This window comes from Giraffa tippelskirchi, chromosome 11 (assembly GCF_054371585.1).
Source record: "Giraffa tippelskirchi isolate mGirTip1 chromosome 11, T2T-mGirTip1v1.2.pri, whole genome shotgun sequence".
NCBI classification, from domain to species: Eukaryota; Metazoa; Chordata; class Mammalia; order Artiodactyla; family Giraffidae; genus Giraffa; species Giraffa tippelskirchi.
Window position 1 is genome coordinate 78502174 of NC_137285.1, and position 21241 is coordinate 78523414.

The 21241-nt window shown below is 54.4% G+C and overlaps 2 protein-coding genes and 1 long non-coding RNA gene across 3 annotated transcripts in view; 1 reads left to right on the forward strand and 2 right to left on the reverse strand.

The window, feature by feature from the left end:
• The window catches only part of LOC145527776 (uncharacterized), a 681763-nt gene that overhangs the window by 560956 nt on the left and 99566 nt on the right, over positions 1–21241 (forward strand). The window contains exons 74-76 of the long non-coding RNA XR_014069857.1: positions 4062–4173; positions 11703–11814; positions 19338–19449. This is a non-coding gene — a long non-coding RNA (uncharacterized LOC145527776). The remainder of the gene's footprint in view (positions 1–4061; positions 4174–11702; positions 11815–19337; positions 19450–21241) is intronic.
• LOC145527693 (uncharacterized) overlaps positions 1–21241 on the reverse strand; it is a 147333-nt gene that overhangs the window by 31980 nt on the left and 94112 nt on the right. The window lies entirely within an intron of this gene.
• Positions 1825–12762, reverse strand: LOC145527704 (uncharacterized). Its single transcript, XM_081545764.1, has 3 exons — positions 7816–12762; positions 7104–7416; positions 1825–6846 (listed from the first exon to the last, which is right to left on the reverse strand). Exons 1-3 carry the CDS (start codon positions 8224–8226, stop codon positions 6224–6226), a joined length of 1347 nt encoding a protein of 448 aa, XP_081401890.1. The 5' UTR covers positions 8227–12762; the 3' UTR covers positions 1825–6223.

A 21241-nucleotide genomic window follows, 5' to 3' on the forward strand; every position in this document is an offset into this window, starting at 1 on the left:
TCTCCCCTGGGGTGTGGACACAACTTGTCCACAGGCTTCTGACCCCACATCCGCCTGGGCTTCCTTGAGGGGGACACAGCCCGAGAAACCCGCATCCCCACACACAGGCAAAGGACCCGGTGTTTCCGGGTGGCATGGGAGAGTTGGCCTGGCCCGGCCTGGGGCTGCCCGTGTTACCTTTCTGTTTCTCCAGGCAAAGGGCCAGAGGCCTCTCGGGGGTGTCCTGAGCCAACGTCGACAGGGTGCCCACGCACACTGCCTGTGAGCTCTCCTGAGGCCCCGGCCTCTGGGCAGGGGCAAACAGCAGAACATCTTGGCAGCAAGTGATCTGGCTGGGGGCTCCTCTCCGCTCTGGAGGCCTGGATGCCCGGATTGCGGGTTCTGTTGGGTTCTGTTGCCGGCAGGTGACATCATCTCCTGGGGTTCGTGCTGAGGTCCCTTCCCCAAAACTTCCCAAGGGAATCTCTGGGTTTCTGACTGCTCGATCACCCCCCTTAGGCCATGTGCAGGCACAGTGACACCCACACGGCCCAGCCCACAGCCCTGGGGAGGCCTGGGTTCAGCCAGGGCCTGAGCTCCGAGGACCATGCTGCTCTCAGACCAGGCTCCTTCTTCTCATATGTGGTGTGGCCCTTGACAACCATATGCCCCTCAGGGTTTCCCCAGTCTCTCCATCTGTAGAGTGGGGGTCATTCTCCCATCTGCTTCCTAGGCCTGTCGGCCTACGAGCAGCTCCATGCCTTTCCACCTGGGGCCGATATCACGTGGAGCTCGTGCGCTGAGACTTCAGAAAGAAAGATTCCATCCAGGGCTGGCACAGCACAGAATGGGGCAGAACGAGGCCTGGATGCGCCGTGGTACCCAGGAAAAGGCACTCCCCCTCCTGACTGTTTTGAGACCCCGCATCCAAGTTGGAGGACCGAAAGGAAGACTCGAAGGTCTCCCTCTCTTATAGAAAAGAGTAGCCAACTTTCTGGTCCTCTGTTTCCATTGAGATTCTGTTGAAGTGTCCCAGCTCGGCTTCTGCGGGTGGCTGAGCTTCTACTGGCTCCCTGCGTTCTTGTCTTTTCCTCTCCAAACCTTCCGTCCTTTTCCCCCTTCTGGGGTGGAAGGGCGCTGTCATTGCTTCTACCTTCGAGACAGATTGAGGAAAAGTCTGGACCATCGACTCCTTTCCTCTCTTTGGTTCCGTGTCTCTCTCTGGCTGTGTCCCTCTCTTTTCCTTTCTCAATTCCGTCTGTGTCTTCCTCTTTCTCTCTCGTGTGTGGATGGATGGATGGATGCTAGGGATGCACATGTATATGATTAGATGAGGGTTATGTTTTAGGGATAGGTTAGAGGGAGAGAAAGGCTTTAGGTCAGAGTTGGTCATGGGGGAAGGGTCAAGGGTGGTGGTGGTGTTTCTTGGAATCTGAGTGCTGTGCATTCTTCGTCTCTTTCCATATGAACCCCTTCTCAGATACACCACTTGCAAGGAGTCTCTCGTGTTCCGTTTCCTATCTTTTGCATTTGTGAATGCTTAGCTTCTCTGTTGTGAAGAGGTTCCATTGGATGGAAACCCAGTGGTGTACTTCGTTTACCTCTTTCCCTTACTTGAAGAGACCCATTTCGACCTCCGCCCAGCAAATGGCAAGGAGACTCTGATGTTAAGGAGCCTTTGACCTACGCTTCTTTCTAGCTATCTCATGACATCAGTCTTTAGGGTGAGGTTTTTCCCCGATATTGAGGTGGTATGAGATCAAAACCAATAGCGTTCTTCAGATGTAGCTGTCTGGTTTTCCCATGGACATTGATTGAAGAGGCTTTCCTGTTCCCATTTGGATATTCTCCCCGTCTGTGTCAGAGATGAGTTGACCATGGATGCTGGGGTTTGTTTCTGGACCCTCAACTTTATTCCATCGATCTGGATCTGTGTGTGTTGTTGTATTCCCAATAGCATACTGTCCTGCTGCTGCTGCTGCTGCGGCTAAGTCACTTCAGTCGTGTCTGACTCTGCATGACCCCATGGCCTGCAGCCTACCAGGCTCCTCCGTCCAGGACATTTTCCAGGCAAGAGTACTGGAGTGGGTCGCCATTGCCTTCTCCGATACTCTCCTGAGGATCCTAGTTTGGTCGTCTAATTTCCTTTCACACAACCTTGGATGTCCGTATCGGGGCTTTTTCGTCGGATTGTATTGACAATGTAGGCTCCTTTCTGTTTCCGTACCCCCTTTGCAATTCTTTGTTCGGTGCGAAAATGCATTGGCATTTTGGGAGGAATAGCATGGAAGCTGTGGATTGCCATGTGGGGCTGTGACATGATTTTCCCAATAGGAATTCTTTCAAGCCCTGAGCACAGCTTCTCTTTCCAGTGATTGGTGTGGGCTTGATCTTCCTCCTTCCATCTCTCGCCGTTTTGTGAGAACAGGTCCATCCTTCCCTTCTGGGGTAGATGGACTCGTGGGTATCACTTCAGTGAATGGCATTGGCAGTGGGGGTGATAATTCCCTTCTCATTGGAAGACTTTGCTGTGAGTATTAGAAATGCAAGTGACTTCTCTTCCCCTTCCTCCCTGTCCATGTCTCAGAGCCACCGGGAAACAGAGGCCTCATCCACGGTCACACAGGCCTGAGGGGGTGCAACTAGACTGTTGTTTCTTCAGGCCCTCAGTGCTGGACATCATCCGGGATACTCTGTGTGTGTCTTCCTCCGTCTGGTGTCCCTTCAGACCTTTCCCTAGTTTTCACAGGCTTGTTGTGTTGGCGTTCTTTGTCTGTTTGGAGACACATCCTTGATAAGCTTTGTGTTTCCACTCATTCGTCTCGCGATGTATGACCTGTCTTTTGCTTTTGTCATGAGGTCTTTCCCACAGTAGATATCTTTGATTTTGCAAAGTCCACTGTATTCTCTGGGTTTTTTTTGTGGACTGCCTTTTAGTTTTGTGTGTGAAGACTCAAAGCACGTGTCCGGTTTCTGCTCATTGTTCTTCTAGATTTGTGACAAGTTTTCATGGAAAGTTTGTCTAGGGATAACTGGAAGTGAACTCGGTGTAAGGTGTCCAGTCTCCATCTCCATTCATGTCATCCCCTGCAGTTTCCAATTCCCTGTTCCTGAGTGGTTTTGGAGACCTTGTGGGAAGGTTGGTTGCATTGGAGTTTGCATTTCCACCTTGATTCGATTCACACTGTTCTGCCCTCAGGGACACTGTCAAGGGGGAGTGAGGAGCAGCCTGCACTTCCAGCAGTGACCACACGGTGGGGCGAGTGCTGCTCTCCCCTCTGGGAGCCCCAGGCCACAGGCATCCCAGTGAGGAGCCAGCTCTGTGCTCAGCTGAAAGGAGTTAGTTAGTCTCTCAGGAGCCTCTGAGCCCTTGCCTTTGGATCACCCAGGGTGGGCATTTACTGGGACAGAAAAAATTGCCCTGAATTCCATGGACGGAAGAGCCTGGCTGTGTAGAGTTCGTGAGTTGCCGTGAATCAGACACAACTGAGGACACAAAAATTCAATAGATTAAAACACTTTTTGGGGGTGGGGGGGAGTGAAAGAGGGTGATGTGGGTTTTTTTGTCTTATATAACAGCCAAGGGAAATCTAGTTTAAACCTAAATTCACATAGATGGGAAAGGTATATCTCTCCGTCACCCTATTTAAAAAAAAAAAACCTACTAAACTTTTCTGAAAGTTTATTTAGTAGCTTCCTTGAGCAGTTTACTGTGGAGCATTTTTTTTTTTTTTCTGTGACATTGGCCTCATTAAAAAGTACGGTTTGCCTTTACTGGATAATTTTGTTCATTGGTTTCTTAGGGAACCTTGGTAATATTTGAGTTTCCTGGGGAGTATGGTCACATGACCTGGCCCTGGCCAATCGGTGCGTTCCACCTCCCTGGCCACTGTGATTGGCTCCGGGCTGGGGCAGTGCCCAATCGGGGCCCAGGGCCGGGCCTCCCGTTGGAAACCAGGGGAAGACGAGCTCTCGTCCTGCTGGGGTAGGGGAAGGGGTGGGGCCGGGGCAGGTCAGGCTCCAGCAGTGGGAGGGGCTTGAGGTCCGCCTGCGGCAGTTGGTGACGTTCCTGCTCCCCTCAGGGCAGAGCCGCCGGCCTGAGAATGAGGGCGCTGCTGAGCCCAGGGCCTGGGATGGCCCGTTGCTGCTGTGGTCCCAGAGCTCCACCCGAGACCTGAGGGAAGCCGTCTGCCCGTGAGTCCTCTCCCACTTTTCTGTCAGCTTGTTTGAAGCATGCTGGGTTTTCTGCCCAGCTGGCTAAGGGGAGTCCCTGGAAATGCAAGGGTGTGGGTTTTGGCAGACTTCAGGGAAGACATGCCAGATGAGGCTGGGAGACTCCAGGTTAATCTGGATTCAGGAGATATCTCTTCGGGCCAGCTAGTAATTGTAGGATAAGCCTAATGAGCCTTCAGAGGATGAAGAGAGTAACGTGCCAAGGTAGCAATCGATGTCCTCATTCGAGAGGATGAAGCTGGTGCTCAGAGAAGGGGGGAACTTGGCCACAGCAAGGAGGTGTGCACCCAGACAGGACCCCCCAGATCCGGCCATTGGAGCTCAGGGAGGCCACTGGTGTGGCTTGTCCCTGTGGCAGGGGCCGAGGCAGGCAGCCCACCCTGATTCCTGCGGGGGCCTGACTTGGGAAGTGCCATCTGGTAGCTTTGAGACTCACCAAACCAAATTGCACTGGAGAGAGGAGGGACACCTTCCTTCATCCACCCCCCACCCCCGCCGGATTCCCACATACCCTGACCCCTTTCTCTTGATTTCGGAGCCATTTCCAGAGTCCCGCTCATATGACCTCATTCGAAGTGCACTGTGGACGAGCTGCCATCTGCAGCTGCTACCACAGCAGCCAAGGGCTTTAGCTCCCGACTACCTCCCTTCCTTTGGAACTTGGGGGCCCTCTACTCCCCACTTGCACACCACAGACCTTTGCTGAGGATTGTGGGGACCCTCACTCAGTTTGCAGCACGTTGTAGCCATCCCTGTCCTCCCTTGAAACTCAGCTTGTGAGCTCCTTTGGAGCAGCGTGGCCCACCTGGCTGCAACGGAAGACACAGCTGACAGTGAAACAACAGCTTAGATCTGAGAGCCGGAAAGCTCTGTCAAAAGGGACCTCCCTCTTCACACCGTAGAGGCTGTAGGAGCCGCCAGGCTTTCGGAACCAGTGCTGGGGCCAAAATGACTCCACAGCTGTTTTCCTTCCTGGGGAGGGTTCTGGCTCGAGCGGGAATGGCTCAAGTCTCCTAAGGTTCTGAAAGCCCACTGTGTGCAGATTCACGGTACACAGAGAGGAAAAGGTGGAGTCCTACCCTGGAGGTGGTCACAGCTCACGGATGAGCCAGGCAGGCAGGCAGGCAGGGCATGAGAACACCTGAGCTGCCTTCATGAGTGAATGGTGTGGGGGCAGAGGAAGAGAAGCCGGTCTGCTCCCTCGTGTGGTGCCCAGGGCAGGTTGTCCCCAGAGGAAACCCTTACGACGGTGAGGACTATCACTGCTGTTTCCCAAGGGGTTCCGTCGGTGCGTGTCTTCCCCGGAGCGGTCAGGCCGTCTCTCAAGTACACTGGCCATGGGCATTGCCTCTCCTTGGAACTTCCCATGTGTTTCTCTTTTTTATGGAACAGTGATTTTCTAGAGTGGTTCTGGGCCACAAGGATGTTGGGTCATTTTCTAGCCTTCTGTCATGAAGAACGCTTTCCTGGGCATGGGGGTGGTTTGTTGTTCCAGCTCCCTTTCTTGGCTTCTTTTGGGAGCTGGTGCAACAAGAGGAGCTCAGCCTCTGCCTTCTGGCTGAGATGTCACCCTTCAAACAGCAATGCCTGCCTGGAGATAATGATGGCAGTTGCCAAAAGGGCTTCGTTTGGCACATGGTATCTTGAAAGGACGTACACCGTCCTTTCAGCTATCAAAGGCTAGTTCAAATGACATAAAAATGAGAACTCTCCAATGGAGTCTTACAGTAGGTGGAGAGTCCGAAAAACACTCCTTCAGTCATTTCACTGAGAGTCATTGATTGGGGACACCAAGAATATAGGAAGGAATGCAGAAAGAAAAGATGAAATTGTGTTCAGGATCGGGGGGAGGGATGAACAGGGCGTGCTTGCTTGCCTTGAATCCAGGCTTTGTTGGGGGGTGGGGCATAAAGATCGAACGGGTCTGAAACTACAAAGTGGTGATGGTAACACAGTATCACCAGAGTTACACAACAGTGATCCCAGATTGCAACAATGATGAAAAAGTTTACTAATCCCAACTTAACCAACAAAAATACAGGAAACCATACAAAAAATAAAACATCACCAGAAAGGTGGAAACAAACCAAATGCAAAGCAGTTCAGGGGAAAGGAACTCCATGTCCCCTGGGGGCAGACCGAGTTGCCGGCATCCACGGTGAGCAGACAGGGATGGAGGCTGCAGAGCCGACCGCTCCCCTGGACGTGGTGTTTCCGGCAAGGGCTCTGGGTCTCTGTCCAGAGCGGGGGCTCTTTCTCCCTGCAGGGCTGGGTGAGTGATCGTGGGCATCTGGGTGTTGCGCGGGAGCCAGGGCAGGCTCTCCCTGCCGAGGCGGTGACTCCTCCTCTGCCTCGGGTTCTCTTGCCAAAGCCCGAGCAGGTAGAGGTGCACGTGGAGGTGGAGGTTCTCGCTGAGGGGGTGGGACATCAGTGCCTGGGGCTGGGGGTCCTGCAGGCACGGAGATCCGATCTGCCCGGTGTGCTGGCCAGTACCCTGCTGGCCTGGTGTCTCTGCGAGGGCAAGTCTCGGTTCTCCATCTGCCCTCGGTGGATCCCTGGGTCCTGCACCTGGAGCCACCACCTCTTTAGGGACAGGTCTGGGAAGTGGAGCCTGGTTCCAGTTGGAGGCCAGTGCTAGAGTTGGGGGAGAAGCAAAGTTTGCCCACAGGCCAGCCTTGGCATGTGCGTACCCCGGGACAGAAACCTTCCAAGAGGTTCCCAAAGAATACCCAGCGTCAGATGTCTTTTGGGACTGAAGTGTGCAAGATGGGGGGCGGGGGGTGTGAGGCCAGCGCTTGCTGCAGGCCCAGCAGCAGCTTTCGGGGACTCGTCCCTGTGTAGCTCAGCACCCCTCCCCACACACTCCCGTGCACCAGCCCCAGCGTCCTCACCTCTGTGCTCTGGCGTGCTGGGCTCCAGGTCCTCCTGGTGCCTCAGAGGCCGGGGTTCTCTGGACTCTGGGTCGGAGCCGGGTGTGCTGAGCTCCGTGGCAGCCTCAGACTGGGCCGCCGGCTGTATCCTGGGCGGTGTCTCGGCAGCAGGCCTTCCCCACCTCCGCGTCTCCCCCGGTGGGGCTGATGCCTCCGTGGGCACGCTGACCTGGAGCCTGCACTGGGCCTCACGGGCGGGCGGGTGGTGCTCCGACCCCTCCCTCTGGGAGCTGGATGGGGTGTCCCCGTCCTCGGCCTCGTCACGTGGGAAGCTCTGCAACGACAGTGACCGTCAGCCAGCCATGCTGGGAGTTTTCCGAGCTGGGCCTGGCCAGTGGAGCCGCTGCTTCTGCCTGCTCAAACTTCTCTTCCCAGAAGGGTCAGAGACGTGTGTCTGCTCAGATCCCCACCCGGGAGGAAAGAGACCCATCTGAGGGTGTGAGGTCAGCCTGGCGGGCCGGCGCTGCCCACACTCTCCCCATCCCGCCCAGCCTGCTCTCCCCTGGGGTGTGGACACAACTTGTCCACAGGCTTCTGACCCCACATCCGCCTGGGCTTCCTTGAGGGGGACACAGCCCGAGAAACCCGCATCCCCACACACAGGCAAAGGACCCGGTGTTTCCGGGTGGCATGGGAGAGGTGGCCTGGCCCGGCCTGGGGCTCCCCGTGTTACCTTTCTGTTTCTCCGGGCAAAGGGCCAGAGGCCTCTCGGGGGTGTCCTGAGCCAACGTCGACAGGGTGCCCACGCACACTGCCTGTGAGCTCTCCTGAGGCCCCGGCCTCTGGGCAGGGGCAAACAGCAGAACATCTTGGCAGCAAGTGATCTGGCTGGGGGCTCCTCTCCGCTCTGGAGGCCTGGATACCCGGATTGCGGGTTCTGTTGGGTTCTGTTGCCGGCAGGTGACATCATCTCCTGGGGTTCGTGCTGAGGTCCCTTCCCCAAAACTTCCCAAGGGAATCTCTGGGTTTCTGACTGCTCGATCACCCCCCTTAGGCCATGTGCAGGCACAGTGACACCCACACGGCCCAGCCCACAGCCCTGGGGAGGCCTGGGTTCAGCCAGGGCCTGAGCTCCGAGGACCATGCTGCTCTCAGACCAGGCTCCTTCTTCTCATAAGTGGTGTGGCCCTTGACAACCATATGCCCCTCAGGGTTTCCCCAGTCTCTCCATCTGCAGAGTGGGGGTCATTCTCCCATCTGCTTCCTAGGCCTGTCGGCCTACGAGCAGCTCCATGCCTTTCCACCTGGGGCCGATATCACGTGGAGCTCGTGCGCTGAGACTTCAGAAAGAAAGATTCCATCCAGGGCTGGCACAGCACAGAATGGGGCAGAACGAGGCCTGGATGCGCCGTGGTACCCAGGAAAAGGCACTCCCCCTCCTGACTGTTTTGAGACCCCGCATCCAAGTTGGAGGACCGAAAGGAAGACTCGAAGGTCTCCCTCTCTTATAGAAAAGAGTAGCCAACTTTCTGGTCCTCTGTTTCCATTGAGATTCTGTTGAAGTGTCCCAGCTCGGCTTCTGCGGGTGGCTGAGCTTCTACTGGCTCCCTGCGTTCTTGTCTTTTCCTCTCCAAACCTTCCGTCCTTTTCCCCCTTCTGGGGTGGAAGGGCGCTGTCATTGCTTCTACCTTCGAGACAGATTGAGGAAAAGTCTGGACCATCGACTCCTTTCCTCTCTTTGGTTCCGTGTCTCTCTCTGGCTGTGTCCCTCTCTTTTCCTTTCTCAATTCCGTCTGTGTCTTCCTCTTTCTCTCTCGTGTGTGGATGGATGGATGGATGCTAGGGATGCACATGTATATGATTAGATGAGGGTTATGTTTTAGGGATAGGTTAGAGGGAGAGAAAGGCTTTAGGTCAGAGTTGGTCATGGGGGAAGGGTCAAGGGTGGTGGTGGTGTTTCTTGGAATCTGAGTGCTGTGCATTCTTCGTCTCTTTCCATATGAACCCCTTCTCAGATACACCACTTGCAAGGAGTCTCTCGTGTTCCGTTTCCTATCTTTTGCATTTGTGAATGCTTAGCTTCTCTGTTGTGAAGAGGTTCCATTGGATGGAAACCCAGTGGTGTACTTCGTTTACCTCTTTCCCTTACTTGAAGAGACCCATTTCGACCTCCGCCCAGCAAATGGCAAGGAGACTCTGATGTTAAGGAGCCTTTGACCTACGCTTCTTTCTAGCTATCTCATGACATCAGTCTTTAGGGTGAGGTTTTTCCCCGATATTGAGGTGGTATGAGATCAAAACCAATAGCGTTCTTCAGATGTAGCTGTCTGGTTTTCCCATGGACATTGATTGAAGAGGCTTTCCTGTTCCCATTTGGATATTCTCCCCGTCTGTGTCAGAGATGAGTTGACCATGGATGCTGGGGTTTGTTTCTGGACCCTCAACTTTATTCCATCGATCTGGATCTGTGTGTGTTGTTGTATTCCCAATAGCATACTGTCCTGCTGCTGCTGCTGCTGCGGCTAAGTCACTTCAGTCGTGTCTGACTCTGCATGACCCCATGGCCTGCAGCCTACCAGGCTCCTCCGTCCAGGACATTTTCCAGGCAAGAGTACTGGAGTGGGTCGCCATTGCCTTCTCCGATACTCTCCTGAGGATCCTAGTTTGGTCGTCTAATTTCCTTTCACACAACCTTGGATGTCCGTATCGGGGCTTTTTCGTCGGATTGTATTGACAATGTAGGCTCCTTTCTGTTTCCGTACCCCCTTTGCAATTCTTTGTTCGGTGCGAAAATGCATTGGCATTTTGGGAGGAATAGCATGGAAGCTGTGGATTGCCATGTGGGGCTGTGACATGATTTTCCCAATAGGAATTCTTTCAAGCCCTGAGCACAGCTTCTCTTTCCAGTGATTGGTGTGGGCTTGATCTTCCTCCTTCCATCTCTCGCCGTTTTGTGAGAACAGGTCCATCCTTCCCTTCTGGGGTAGATGGACTCGTGGGTATCACTTCAGTGAATGGCATTGGCAGTGGGGGTGATAATTCCCTTCTCATTGGAAGACTTTGCTGTGAGTATTAGAAATGCAAGTGACTTCTCTTCCCCTTCCTCCCTGTCCATGTCTCAGAGCCACCGGGAAACAGAGGCCTCATCCACGGTCACACAGGCCTGAGGGGGTGCAACTAGACTGTTGTTTCTTCAGGCCCTCAGTGCTGGACATCATCCGGGATACTCTGTGTGTGTCTTCCTCCGTCTGGTGTCCCTTCAGACCTTTCCCTAGTTTTCACAGGCTTGTTGTGTTGGCGTTCTTTGTCTGTTTGGAGACACATCCTTGATAAGCTTTGTGTTTCCACTCATTCGTCTCGCGATGTATGACCTGTCTTTTGCTTTTGTCATGAGGTCTTTCCCACAGTAGATATCTTTGATTTTGCAAAGTCCACTGTATTCTCTGGGTTTTTTTTTTTGTGGACTGCCTTTTAGTTTTGTGTGTGAAGACTCAAAGCACGTGTCCGGTTTCTGCTCATTGTTCTTCTAGATTTGTGACAAGTTTTCATGGAAAGTTTGTCTAGGGATAACTGGAAGTGAACTCGGTGTAAGGTGTCAAGTCTCCATCTCCATTCATGTCATCCCCTGCAGTTTCCAATTCCCTGTTCCTGAGTGGTTTTGGAGACCTTGTGGGAAGGTTGGTTGCATTGGAGTTTGCATTTCCACCTTGATTCGATTCACACTGTTCTGCCCTCAGGGACACTGTCAAGGGGGAGTGAGGAGCAGCCTGCACTTCCAGCAGTGACCACACGGTGGGGCGAGTGCTGCTCTCCCCTCTGGGAGCCCCAGGCCACAGGCATCCCAGTGAGGAGCCAGCTCTGTGCTCAGCTGAAAGGAGTTAGTTAGTCTCTCAGGAGCCTCTGAGCCCTTGCCTTTGGATCACCCAGGGTGGGCATTTACTGGGACAGAAAAAATTGCCCTGAATTCCATGGACGGAAGAGCCTGGCTGTGTAGAGTTCGTGAGTTGCCGTGAATCAGACACAACTGAGGACACAAAAATTCAATAGATTAAAACACTTTTTGGGGGTGGGGGGGAGTGAAAGAGGGTGATGTGGGTTTTTTTGTCTTATATAACAGCCAAGGGAAATCTAGTTTAAACCTAAATTCACATAGATGGGAAAGGTATATCTCTCCGTCACCCTATTTAAAAAAAAAAAACCTACTAAACTTTTCTGAAAGTTTATTTAGTAGCTTCCTTGAGCAGTTTACTGTGGAGCATTTTTTTTTTTTTTCTGTGACATTGGCCTCATTAAAAAGTACGGTTTGCCTTTACTGGATAATTTTGTTCATTGGTTTCTTAGGGAACCTTGGTAATATTTGAGTTTCCTGGGGAGTATGGTCACATGACCTGGCCCTGGCCAATCGGTGCGTTCCACCTCCCTGGCCACTGTGATTGGCTCCGGGCTGGGGCAGTGCCCAATCGGGGCCCAGGTCCGGGCCTCCCGTTGGAAACCAGGGGAAGACGAGCTCTCGTCCTGCTGGGGTAGGGGAAGGGGTGGGGCCGGGGCAGGTCAGGCTCCAGCAGTGGGAGGGGCTTGAGGTCCGCCTGCGGCAGTTGGTGACGTTCCTGCTCCCCTCAGGGCAGAGCCGCCGGCCTGAGAATGAGGGCGCTGCTGAGCCCAGGGCCTGGGATGGCCCGTTGCTGCTGTGGTCCCAGAGCTCCACCCGAGACCTGAGGGAAGCCGTCTGCCCGTGAGTCCTCTCCCACTTTTCTCTCAGCTTGTTTGAAGCATGCTGGGTTTTCTGCCCAGCTGGCTAAGGGGAGTCCCTGGAAATGCAAGGGTGTGGGTTTTGGCAGACTTCAGGGAAGACATGCCAGATGAGCCTGGGAGACTCCAGGTTAATCTGGATTCAGGAGATATCTCTTCGGGCCAGCTAGTAATTGTAGGATAAGCCTAATGAGCCTTCAGAGGATGAAGAGAGTAACGTGCCAAGGTAGCAATCGATGTCCTCATTCGAGAGGATGAAGCTGGTGCTCAGAGAAGGGGGGAACTTGGCCACAGCAAGGAGGTGTGCACCCAGACAGGACCCCCCAGATCCGGCCATTGGAGCTCAGGGAGGCCACTGGTGTGGCTTGTCCCTGTGGCAGGGGCCGAGGCAGGCAGCCCACCCTGATTCCTGCGGGGGCCTGACTTGGGAAGTGCCATCTGGTAGCTTTGAGACTCACCAAACCAAATTGCACTGGAGAGAGGAGGGACACCTTCCTTCATCCACCCCCCACCCCCGCCGGATTCCCACATACCCTGACCCCTTTCTCTTGATTTCGGAGCCATTTCCAGAGTCCCGCTCATATGACCTCATTCGAAGTGCACTGTGGACGAGCTGCCATCTGCAGCTGCTACCACAGCAGCCAAGGGCTTTAGCTCCCGACTACCTCCCTTCCTTTGGAACTTGGGGGCCCTCTACTCCCCACTTGCACACCACAGACCTTTGCTGAGGATTGTGGGGACCCTCACTCAGTTTGCAGCACGTTGTAGCCATCCCTGTCCTCCCTTGAAACTCAGCTTGTGAGCTCCTTTGGAGCAGCGTGGCCCACCTGGCTGCAACGGAAGACACAGCTGACAGTGAAACAACAGCTTAGATCTGAGAGCCGGAAAGCTCTGTCAAAAGGGACCTCCCTCTTCACACCGTAGAGGCTGTAGGAGCCGCCAGGCTTTCGGAACCAGTGCTGGGGCCAAAATGACTCCACAGCTGTTTTCCTTCCTGGGGAGGGTTCTGGCTCGAGCGGGAATGGCTCAAGTCTCCTAAGGTTCTGAAAGCCCACTGTGTGCAGATTCACGGTACACAGAGAGGAAAAGGTGGAGTCCTACCCTGGAGGTGGTCACAGCTCACGGATGAGCCAGGCAGGCAGGCAGGCAGGGCATGAGAACACCTGAGCTGCCTTCATGAGTGAACGGTGTGGGGGCAGAGGAAGAGAAGCCGGTCTGCTCCCTCGTGTGGTGCCCAGGGCAGGTTGTCCCCAGAGGAAACCCTTACGACGGTGAGGACTATCACTGCTGTTTCCCAAGGGGTTCCGTCGGTGCGTGTCTTCCCCGGAGCGGTCAGGCCGTCTCTCAAGTACACTGGCCATGGGCATTGCCTCTCCTTGGAACTTCCCATGTGTTTCTCTTTTTTATGGAACAGTGATTTTCTAGAGTGGTTCTGGGCCACAAGGATGTTGGGTCATTTTCTAGCCTTCTGTCATGAAGAACGCTTTCCTGGGCATGGGGGTGGTTTGTTGTTCCAGCTCCCTTTCTTGGCTTCTTTTGGGAGCTGGTGCAACAAGAGGAGCTCAGCCTCTGCCTTCTGGCTGAGATGTCACCCTTCAAACAGCAATGCCTGCCTGGAGATAATGATGGCAGTTGCCAAAAGGGCTTCGTTTGGCACATGGTATCTTGAAAGGACGTACACCGTCCTTTCAGCTATCAAAGGCTAGTTCAAATGACATAAAAATGAGAACTCTCCAATGGAGTCTTACAGTAGGTGGAGAGTCCGAAAAACACTCCTTCAGTCATTTCACTGAGAGTCATTGATTGGGGACACCAAGAATATAGGAAGGAATGCAGAAAGAAAAGATGAAATTGTGTTCAGGATCGGGGGGAGGGATGAACAGGGCGTGCTTGCCTTGAATCCAGGCTTTGTTGGGGGGTGGGGCATAAAGATCGAACGGGTCTGAAACTACAAAGTGGTGATGGTAACACAGTATCACCAGAGTTACACAACAGTGATCCCAGATTGCAACAATGATGAAAAAGTTTACTAATCCCAACTTAACCAACAAAAATACAGGAAACCATACAAAAAATAAAACATCACCAGAAAGGTGGAAACAAACCAAATGCAAAGCAGTTCAGGGGAAAGGAACTCCATGTCCCCTGGGGGCAGACCGAGTTGCCGGCATCCACGGTGAGCAGACAGGGATGGAGGCTGCAGAGCCGACCGCTCCCCTGGACGTGGTGTTTCCGGCAAGGGCTCTGGGTCTCTGTCCAGAGCGGGGGCTCTTTCTCCCTGCAGGGCTGGGTGAGTGATCGTGGGCATCTGGGTGTTGCGCGGGAGCCAGGGCAGGCTCTCCCTGCCGAGGCGGTGACTCCTCCTCTGCCTCGGGTTCTCTTGCCAAAGCCCGAGCAGGTAGAGGTGCACGTGGAGGTGGAGGTTCTCGCTGAGGGGGTGGGACATCAGTGCCTGGGGCTGGGGGTCCTGCAGGCACGGAGATCCGATCTGCCCGGTGTGCTGGCCAGTACCCAGCTGGCCTGGTGTCTCTGCGAGGGCAAGTCTCGGTTCTCCATCTGCCCTCGGTGGATCCCTGGGTCCTGCACCTGGAGCCACCACCTCTTTAGGGACAGGTCTGGGAAGTGGAGCCTGGTTCCAGTTGGAGGCCAGTGCTAGAGTTGGGGGAGAAGCAAGGTTTGCCCACAGGCCAGCCTTGGCATGTGCGTACCCCGGGACAGAAACCTTCCAAGAGGTTCCCAAAGAATACCCAGCGTCAGATGTCTTTTGGGACTGAAGTGTGCAAGATGGGGGGCGGGGGGTGTGAGGCCAGCGCTTGCTGCAGGCCCAGCAGCAGCTTTCGGGGACTCGTCCCTGTGTAGCTCAGCACCCCTCCCCACACACTCCCGTGCACCAGCCCCAGCGTCCTCACCTCTGTGCTCTGGCGTGCTGGGCTCCAGGTCCTCCTGGTGCCTCAGAGGCCGGGGTTCTCTGGACTCTGGGTCGGAGCCGGGTGTGCTGAGCTCCGTGGCAGCCTCAGACTGGGCCGCCGGCTGTATCCTGGGCGGTGTCTCGGCAGCAGGCCTTCCCCACCTCCGCGTCTCCCCCGGTGGGGCTGATGCCTCCGTGGGCACGCTGACCTGGAGCCTGCACTGGGCCTCACGGGCGGGCGGGTGGTGCTCCGACCCCTCCCTCTGAGAGCTGGATGGGGTGTCCCCGTCCTCGGCCTCATCACGTGGGAAGCTCTGCAACGACAGTGACCGTCAGCCAGCCATGCTGGGAGTTTTCCGAGCTGGGCCTGGCCAGTGGAGCCGCTGCTTCTGCCTGCTCGAACTTCTCTTCCCAGAAGGGTCAGAGACGTGTGTCTGCTCAGATCCCCACCCGGGAGGAAAGAGACCCATCTGAGGGTGTGAGGTCAGCCTGGCGGGCCGGCGCTGCCCACACTCTCCCCATCCCGCCCAGCCTGCTCTCCCCTGGGGTGTGGACACAACTTGTCCACAGGCTTCTGACCCCACATCCGCCTGGGCTTCCTTGAGGGGGACACAGCCCGAGAAACCCGCATCCCCACACACAGGCAAAGGACCCGGTGTTTCCGGGTGGCATGGGAGAGTTGGCCTGGCCCGGCCTGGGGCTGCCCGTGTTACCTTTCTGTTTCTCCGGGCAAAGGGCCAGAGGCCTCTCGGGGGTGTCCTGAGCCAACGTCGACAGGGTGCCCACGCACACTGCCTGTGAGCTCTCCTGAGGCCCCGGCCTCTGGGCAGGGGCAAACAGCAGAACATCTTGGCAGCAAGTGATCTGGCTGGGGGCTCCTCTCCGCTCTGGAGGCCTGGATGCCCGGATTGCGGGTTCTGTTGGGTTCTGTTGCCGGCAGGTGACATCATCTCCTGGGGTTCGTGCTGAGGTCCCTTCCCCAAAACTTCCCAAGGGAATCTCTGGGTTTCTGACTGCTCGATCACCCCCCTTAGGCCATGTGCAGGCACAGTGACACCCACACGGCCCAGCCCACAGCCCTGGGGAGGCCTGGGTTCAGCCAGGGCCTGAGCTCCGAGGACCATGCTGCTCTCAGACCAGGCTCCTTCTTCTCATATGTGGTGTGGCCCTTGACAACCATATGCCCCTCAGGGTTTCCCCAGTCTCTCCATCTGCAGAGTGGGGGTCATTCTCTCATCTGCTTCCTAGGCCTGTCGGCCTACGAGCAGCTCCATGCCTTTCCACCTGGGGCCGATATCACGTGGAGCTCGTGCGCTGAGACTTCAGAAAGAAAGATTCCATCCAGGGCTGGCACAGCACAGAATGGGGCAGAACGAGGCCTGGATGCGCCGTGGTACCCAGGAAAAGGCACTCCCCCTCCTGACTGTTTTGAGACCCCGCATCCAAGTTGGAGGACCGAAAGGAAGACTCGAAGGTCTCCCTCTCTTATAGAAAAGAGTAGCCAACTTTCTGGTCCTCTGTTTCCATTGAGATTCTGTTGAAGTGTCCCAGCTCGGCTTCTGCGGGTGGCTGAGCTTCTACTGGCTCCCTGCGTTCTTGTCTTTTCCTCTCCAAACCTTCCGTCCTTTTCCCCCTTCTGGGGTGGAAGGGCGCTGTCATTGCTTCTACCTTCGAGACAGATTGAGGAAAAGTCTGGACCATCGACTCCTTTCCTCTCTTTGGTTCCGTGTCTCTCTCTGGCTGTGTCCCTCTCTTTTCCTTTCTCAATTCCGTCTGTGTCTTCCTCTTTCTCTCTCGTGTGTGGATGGATGGATGGATGCTAGGGATGCACATGTATATGATTAGATGAGGGTTATGTTTTAGGGATAGGTTAGAGGGAGAGAAAGGCTTTAGGTCAGAGTTGGTCATGGGGGAAGGGTCAAGGGTGGTGGTGGTGTTTCTTGGAATCTGAGTGCTGTGCATTCTTCGTCTCTTTCCATATGAACCCCTTCTCAGATACACCACTTGCAAGGAGTCTCTCGTGTTCCGTTTCCTATCTTTTGCATTTGTGAATGCTTAGCTTCTCTGTTGTGAAGAGGTTCCATTGGATGGAAACCCAGTGGTGTACTTCGTTTACCTCTTTCCCTTACTTGAAGAGACCCATTTCGACCTCCGCCCAGCAAATGGCAAGGAGACTCTGATGTTAAGGAGCCTTTGACCTACGCTTCTTTCTAGCTATCTCATGACATCAGTCTTTAGGGTGAGGTTTTTCCCCGATATTGAGGTGGTATGAGATCAAAACCAATAGCGTTCTTCAGATGTAGCTGTCTGGTTTTCCCATGGACATTGATTGAAGAGGCTTTCCTGTTCCCATTTGGATATTCTCCCCGTCTGTGTCAGAGATGAGTTGACCATGGATGCTGGGGTTTGTTTCTGGACCCTCAACTTTATTCCATCGATCTGGATCTGTGTGTGTTGTTGTATTCCCAATAGCATACTGTCCTGCTGCTGCTGCTGCTGCGGCTAAGTCACTTCAGTCGTGTCTGACTCTGCATGACCCCATGGCCTGCAGCCTACCAGGCTCCTCCGTCCAGGACATTTTCCAGGCAAGAGTACTGGAGTGGGTCGCCATTGCCTTCTCCGATACTCTCCTGAGGATCCTAGTTTGGTCGTCTAATTTCCTTTCACACAACCTTGGATGTCCGTATCGGGGCTTTTTCGTCGGATTGTATTGACAATGTAGGCTCCTTTCTGTTTCCGTACCCCCTTTGCAATTCTTTGTTCGGTGCGAAAATGCATTGGCATTTTGGGAGGAATAGCATGGAAGCTGTGGATTGCCATGTGGGGCTGTGACATGATTTTCCCAATAGGAATTCTTTCAAGCCCTGAGCACAGCTTCTCTTTCCAGTGATTGGTGTGGGCTTGATCTTCCTCCTTCCATCTCTCGCCGTTTTGTGAGAACAGGTCCATCCTTCCCTTCTGGGGTAGATGGACTCGTGGGTATCACTTCAGTGAATGGCATTGGCAGTGGGGGTGATAATTCCCTTCTCATTGGAAGACTTTGCTGTGAGTATTAGAAATGCAAGTGACTTCTCTTCCCCTTCCTCCCTGTCCATGTCTCAGAGCCACCGGGAAACAGAGGCCTCATCCACGGTCACACAGGCCTGAGGGGGTGCAACTAGACTGTTGTTTCTTCAGGCCCTCAGTGCTGGACATCATCCGGGATACTCTGTGTGTGTCTTCCTCCGTCTGGTGTCCCTTCAGACCTTTCCCTAGTTTTCACAGGCTTGTTGTGTTGGCGTTCTTTGTCTGTTTGGAGACACATCCTTGATAAGCTTTGTGTTTCCACTCATTCGTCTCGCGATGTATGACCTGTCTTTTGCTTTTGTCATGAGGTCTTTCCCACAGTAGATATCTTTGATTTTGCAAAGTCCACTGTATTCTCTGGGGTTTTTTTTGTGGACTGCCTTTTAGTTTTGTGTGTGAAGACTCAAAGCACGTGTCCGGTTTCTGCTCATTGTTCTTCTAGATTTGTGACAAGTTTTCATGGAAAGTTTGTCTAGGGATAACTGGAAGTGAACTCGGTGTAAGGTGTCCAGTCTCCATCTCCATTCATGTCATCCCCTGCAGTTTCCAATTCCCTGTTCCTGAGTGGTTTTGGAGACCTTGTGGGAAGGTTGGTTGCATTGGAGTTTGCATTTCCACCTTGATTCGATTCACACTGTTCTGCCCTCAGGGACACTGTCAAGGGGGAGTGAGGAGCAGCCTGCACTTCCAGCAGTGACCACACGGTGGGGCGAGTGCTGCTCTCCCCTCTGGGAGCCCCAGGCCACAGGCATCCCAGTGAGGAGCCAGCTCTGTGCTCAGCTGAAAGGAGTTAGTTAGTCTCTCAGGAGCCTCTGAGCCCTTGCCTTTGGATCACCCAGGGTGGGCATTTACTGGGACAGAAAAAATTGCCCTGAATTCCATGGACGGAAGAGCCTGGCTGTGTAGAGTTCGTGAGTTGCCGTGAATCAGACACAACTGAGGACACAAAAATTCAATAGATTAAAACACTTTTTGGGGGTGGGGGGGAGTGAAAGAGGGTGATGTGGGTTTTTTTGTCTTATATAACAGCCAAGGGAAATCTAGTTTAAACCTAAATTCACATAGATGGGAAAGGTATATCTCTCCGTCACCCTATTAAAAAAAAAAAAAACCTACTAAACTTTTCTGAAAGTTTATTTAGTAGCTTCCTTGAGCAGTTTACTGTGGAGCATTTTTTTTTTTTTCTGTGACATTGGCCTCATTAAAAAGTACGGTTTGCCTTTACTGGATAATTTTGTTCATTGGTTTCTTAGGGAACCTTGGTAATATTTGAGTTTCCTGGGGAGTATGGTCACATGACCTGGCCCTGGCCAATCGGTGCGTTCCACCTCCCTGGCCACTGTGATTGGCTCCGGGCTGGGGCAGTGCCCAATCGGGGCCCAGGGCCGGGCCTCCCGTTTGAAACCAGGGGAAGACGAGCTCTCGTCCTGCTGGGGTAGGGGAAGGGGTGGGGCCGGGGCAGGTCAGGCTCCAGCAGTGGGAGGGGCTTGAGGTCCGCCTGCGGCAGTTGGTGACGTTCCTGCTCCCCTCAGGGCAGAGCCGCCGGCCTGAGAATGAGGGCGCTGCTGAGCCCAGGGCCTGGGATGGCCCGTTGCTGCTGTGGTCCCAGAGCTCCACCCGAGACCTGAGGGAAGCCGTCTGCCCGTGAGTCCTCTCCCACTTTTCTGTCAGCTTGTTTGAAGCATGCTGGGTTTTCTGCCCAGCTGGCTAAGGGGAGTCCCTGGAAATGCAAGGGTGTGGGTTTTGGCAGACTTCAGGGAAGACATGCCAGATGAGGCTGGGAGACTCCAGGTTAATCTGGATTCAGGAGATATCTCTTCGGGCCAGCTAGTAATTGTAGGATAAGCCTAATGAGCCTTCAGAGGATGAAGAGAGTAACGTGCCAAGGTAGCAATCGATGTCCTCATTCGAGAGGATGAAGCTGGTGCTCAGAGAAGGGGGGAACTTGGCCACAGCAAGGAGGTGTGCACCCAGACAGGACCCCCCAGATCCGGCCATTGGAGCTCAGGGAGGCCACTGGTGTGGCTTGTCCCTGTGGCAGGGGCCGAGGCAGGCAGCCCACCCTGATTCCTGCGGGGGCCTGACTTGGGAAGTGCCATCTGGTAGCTTTGAGACTCACCAAACCAAATTGCACTGGAGAGAGGAGGGACACCTTCCTTCATCCACCCCCCACCCCCGCCGGATTCCCACATACCCTGACCCCTTTCTCTTGATTTCGGAGCCATTTCCAGAGTCCCGCTCATATGACCTCATTCGAAGTGCACTGTGGACGAGCTGCCATCTGCAGCTGCTACCACAGCAGCCAAGGGCTTTAGCTCCCGACTACCTCCCTTCCTTTGGAACTTGGGGGCCCTCTACTCCCCACTTGCACACCACAGACCTTTGCTGAGGATTGTGGGGACCCTCACTCAGTTTGCAGCACGTTGTAGCCATCCCTGTCCTCCCTTGAAACTCAGCTTGTGAGCTCCTTTGGAGCAGCGTGGCCCACCTGGCTGCAACGGAAGACACAGCTGACAGTGAAACAACAGCTTAGATCTGAGAGCCGGAAAGCTCTGTCAAAAGGGACCTCCCTCTTCACACCGTAGAGGCTGTAGGAGCCGCCAGGCTTTCGGAACCAGTGCTGGGGCCAAAATGACTCCACAGCTGTTTTCCTTCCTGGGGAGGGTTCTGGCTCGAGCGGGAATGGCTCAAGTCTCCTAAGGTTCTGAAAGCCCACTGTGTGCAGATTCACGGTACACAGAGAGGAAAAGGTGGAGTCCTACCCTGGAGGTGGTCACAGCTCACGGATGAGCCAGGCAGGCAGGCAGGCAGGGCATGAGAACACCTGAGCTGCCTTCATGAGTGAATGGTGTGGGGGCAGAGGAAGAGAAGCCGGTCTGCTCCCTCGTGTGGTGCCCAGGGCAGGTTGTCCCCAGAGGAAACCCTTACGACGGTGAGGACTATCACTGCTGTTTCCCAAGGGGTTCCGTCGGTGCGTGTCTTCCCCGGAGCGGTCAGGCCGTCTCTCAAGTACACTGGCCATGGGCATTGCCTCTCCTTGGAACTTCCCATGTGTTTCTCTTTTTTATGGAACAGTGATTTTCTAGAGTGGTTCTGGGCCACAAGGATGTTGGGTCATTTTCTAGCCTTCTGTCATGAAGAACGCTTTCCTGGGCATGGGGGTGGTTTGTTGTTCCAGCTCCCTTTCTTGGCTTCTTTTGGGAGCTGCTGCAACAAGAGGAGCTCAGCCTCTGCCTTCTGGCTGAGATGTCACCCTTCAAACAGCAATGCCTGCCTGGAGATAATGATGGCAGTTGCCAAAAGGGCTTCGTTTGGCACATGGTATCTTGAAAGGACGTACACCGTCCTTTCAGCTATCAAAGGCTAGTTCAAATGACATAAAAATGAGAACTCTCCAATGGAGTCTTACAGTAGGTGGAGAGTCCGAAAAACACTC